The sequence below is a fragment of the Perca flavescens genome, chromosome 19 (assembly GCF_004354835.1).
Source record: "Perca flavescens isolate YP-PL-M2 chromosome 19, PFLA_1.0, whole genome shotgun sequence".
NCBI lineage: Eukaryota > Metazoa > Chordata > Actinopteri > Perciformes > Percidae > Perca > Perca flavescens.
The window spans coordinates 29,820,433-29,824,534 of record NC_041349.1 but is presented as its reverse complement, the minus strand read 5'-3'; the positions used below and the strand labels follow the sequence as shown (position 1 = coordinate 29,824,534).

The 4,102-nt window shown below is 43.7% G+C and overlaps 1 protein-coding gene across 1 annotated transcript; it reads left to right on the top strand.

Moving 5' to 3' along the window:
* Nucleotides 1–934: 934 nt before the first annotated feature.
* Nucleotides 935–3,590, top strand: cth1 (cysteine three histidine 1). The gene is made up of 2 exons (XM_028564315.1): nucleotides 935–1,142; nucleotides 2,274–3,590. Exons 1-2 carry the CDS (start codon nucleotides 1,134–1,136, stop codon nucleotides 3,231–3,233), a joined length of 969 nt encoding a protein of 322 aa, XP_028420116.1. The 5' UTR covers nucleotides 935–1,133; the 3' UTR covers nucleotides 3,234–3,590.
* Nucleotides 3,591–4,102: the final 512 nt, after the last annotated feature.

Genomic DNA, 4,102 nt, shown 5'->3' with positions numbered 1-4,102 from the left:
TGTCTATTTGTACTCAGCTGTGTTCCTATCAGACAGCTTTTAATTAGAAGGTTGGTTTGAACTACTTCCGACTGAGGTGTTAATTTCGACGAAGCTGAAATGATTGGGAGCCGCTCACCTTTTAACACTGGAGTCCCTGAGGATGTTGATTGAGCCCTGTGATAAAACATCCGCTAGCCGATAACTAATTATTAGGTATTTCACTGTAAAGGACAGAATACAAAGCAATGAATAAACATGCTTAAAAGATGAAGAAAAAATGATGACAAAATGTATAAGGCTACTTCTGGTGTCACACATACATACAGCCTTTTAAACATTTTACGATAAATATAGAAAAAATAGACTCTCGGACTTTCATGTGCTGTGACGCTGAAATCTTTTTCTTCTTTTTTTTCTTCAAGCTTTATTGAAAAACATGGATATACAGTAGGAAACGACATCTTCTGTACATCTTTAAAAGCCTACGTTCAGAAACGAACCAAAAACTTCATATCCATATTTTGTAAAGCTTACAGAGGTCATATGATCTAAATGTATTGTTTACTATTGGCAGCCAGCTCCAAAAAGTTTGGCTTCTTTTTCAAAAACGTTGACTAATGTAAATAAAATTTGGTTAAAATAATTATTAAATGTATCACATAATACTCTGAATAAAGCTTTCTATCATATTGAGTGAATATTCAAACAATATATTTCCCCAAAGTAATGTGAATTGAGGGTAAATATGAACAGCAGCAATCAAACGTGACTTTTTCTGCAGGTATAATGGTTAGTGGCTGTGACGCTGAAATCATCCCTGCAGCCAACCGGATTGGTTCGTCATCAAGCGCGTTCCCCCGACCGTGGACGTGATTGGTCGCTCGAGAGACACACTCGTGACGTGATGAGTTCGAGCACACCTGATGCTCATTTGGACTGGGAGGCGGGAGGTGACGGCCGGTTTAAAAGACAAACGGAGAGCAGTCGTCCTTTGCTTGTGACTCCGTAACAGAGCGGCAGTGTTAAGGGTCCATGCCACTACGCAGCTGACTAACTAACCCGCCGACTAACCCACCTTAGACCGCTGTGGAGGCTGAACTGTGCCAGGGCTGACCTCCCGAATCCTCACAAGCAACTCCATCATCTGCGCCATGTTTGAGGTAAGTCAAGTACGCATCCATTCCTAAGACTGCTGACTTTTGACATTTCCTCTTGACTTCTCACTTTCTTTCTTTTTTTTTTTTTAAACCCAGTTTTCAGTATAAGTAACCTCATTACAATCAGTTCCTCTTACTCGTACTTGGTAGGCTAGGCTACGTGACGTTATGGTGGAATGTGTATATTTGTTTTTACAAGTGTAATAAACAATATTCCATCATTAGACTCCGCCCTTTCCTCTATGAATTGTAGGTAGATATAAGCGGAAATCCTATAGTGCGTTCTGCTGTGCTGGTAGAACTCATGGGAGCTTTAGTCCTCCAAATACTGAACCCACAGAAGGCTGGTTTTGGATTAAAGCGCAAGTCCTGTAGTAGATATATTTTTAAAAAGTTTTTTAAACAACCCTAGCAACTTTATTTTTATATTTTTAGCATGTACTGCAGCTGCCCTTACAAAGTACATAGGCTACTGTTGCATACAATTGATTGAGACCTTCTACTTAATTTCATAACTTAAACTGTGGCCCTTTTGCTCATGATGTGCAAAGCATTGTGGGTCAGAATAACCAGAAAAGCATGCTGGCTTACATACTGCAAATTGACAAGATGCAGTAGACCTAGGTGTATTTGGCATAGTAAATTTGTCATACTATATATTGGGACATCTTAAATCTAAATCCAATAGTATGGGTATTGAGTTCCAGAAGCTAGTAGCAGATACTACCCCAGACATTCCTCAGTCACTCTTTCACTACTTTTTTATTTTTTTTTCTCCTCTCAAACTCTGGAACTTGCATTGTGGTATTGTTGGTAGAAAGTAGTGTACTATGGATACTATTTTTGTTCCCTTTTTGTAATGTGAGGGCACTCTAGAATATTTTTCACACAGAATTCATTCATGCTAAAGCCTCATAGGTGCTGTAGATGGAGGTTTTCTTAAATTTGATCCTATGTATTACCCACCTGTTGAGTATGGCCAGAACATCTTTCAGCTTTTCTGAAAGACTAAAATGAAACTTCCACAATTCCATGCTTCTGGAAGTGTTTGGAACAGATGCAAGCAGGGAGACGAGGCAGGACTTGATTATAACCTGCTCAGCTCAAACTTATTTATTTTTTTATATATTTCAGACAAGTAGTGACGAGTTGTTCCTGCCCTCCTACCAAGATGAGGAGCTGGTGGACAACCTGCTGTCCGGTGAGGAGTCGGATGGTGGTGAAGGGCTCTCCCTGGCTAGGGCCCTGCTCCCCCTGGTAGAGTCCTCCTCCCCTCCCCTCATCCCCTGGGTCTGCTCCACCCGCTACAAGACGGAGCTCTGCACCAGCTACGCGACTACTGGTTTATGCAAGTATGCCGAGCGCTGCCAGTTTGCCCACGGCCTCCACGAGCTGCACGTTCCCTTCCGCCACCCAAAGTACAAGACGGAGTTATGTCGCAGCTTCCACACAACCGGCTACTGCTACTACGGAAGCCGCTGTCTGTTCGTCCACAACCCCACTGAGCAGCGCCCCGCCATGCGCCGCCGCAAGAATGTTCCCTGTCGCACCTTCTGCTCCTTTGGAGTTTGTCCATTCGGCACCCGCTGCAACTTCCTGCATGTGGAGGGCGGAGACGTCGGCAGCGGTCTGGAGTCTCCTGACGTGGTCCAGGAGAAGCCTGCGCCCGTCTCCAGACCCCTGCTCCAGCCACAGACCAAGGAGTGGAAGCCACGCGGCGCTCTGTGCCGCACCTTCAGCTCTTTTGGTTTCTGCCTGTACGGCACACGCTGCCGCTTCCAGCACGGCCTCCCCAGCAAGATGAAAACCTCGGAGCAGACCCACGCAGGGTCCTTCTTCTCCCAGCTGTCGGCTGGCAGTTCAGGTGTACCATCCCCCAACTCCCTCTTCATCTCCACCTCGCCAATGTCTTCCACCTCATCTTCTCCTCCATCTGCCTCCCCTCTCCCCACCCCACCTGCGGAGGCCACAGCCCACAATGCCTTCACCTTCTCCAGTCAGCACCTGAGTGACCTGCTGCTGCCCCTGGCCCTCCACCTGCAGCAGCTGGAGAGCACCAAGGCCCAGGAGATCTGGGACAACAGGGCACTCTAACTGGATCTGGCCCTAGTTGGAAACCAGCATCAGCACTGAACACAACAGTTCAATTAAATGTTTTAATTTTTTTTTTAATGAACCCTCTCCTTTTCCCTAGGGTATTTTAATATTTTTAAACTTGGGTTGTTTACTTGAATGTCTGTCAGCAGGTTCAAGCAGGCCTTGAACTGTTCAATTGCAAATCAAGCAGTCTGCAGTTGACCGTTGGGTCAGTGATCTCAGGGATCCCGACAGTTGCTGCCGTGAGAGGAGTTATTTTATATATAATTTTTAAACTGTTGTAAATTATTAATGAACTTGAGTAAATGAAATGTCTGACCTCCAGAATCATGAATAAACTAATTTTAAATCTAACTTTTATGTCATGGGGTCTTCATTGGGCTTCAGCTCTCTTTAATGGTAATTGGAAGGTTGCCTGTGCATCAAGGTCACACAAAATGGTAGTTAAAATATTTTACTAGGGCAACAATGGTTAACCTGGACACTGATGGCTACATACAGCATATGCTATTTTAGATGGTAGTGTTCATCAAACAGTTTTGGGCCTTTCTGTTTCTCACTCTTCGCACAGTTGGTTCAATTTAAAGTTTAGTTTGGTGCGGAAGAACATGACCGGCCTGAACACGGACCTCAGCATGGTGCATATGAGAAATTAAGTTCCATAATCTTAAGGAACAGACAATTGAGGAATGTAAATGTTTGGATTATGCAAATTCATGGATGTGGGAACATATGGAGGAAATATTTATTCATAATTCAAATTGAAAGTCCAAAGGGAAAACAAAGCAAGATCAAATTAAAAATATTTAAGTTTTCCATTTGGCTTTTGAATTTCCATTTAACATTGCCTTTTCATTTGGACTTGA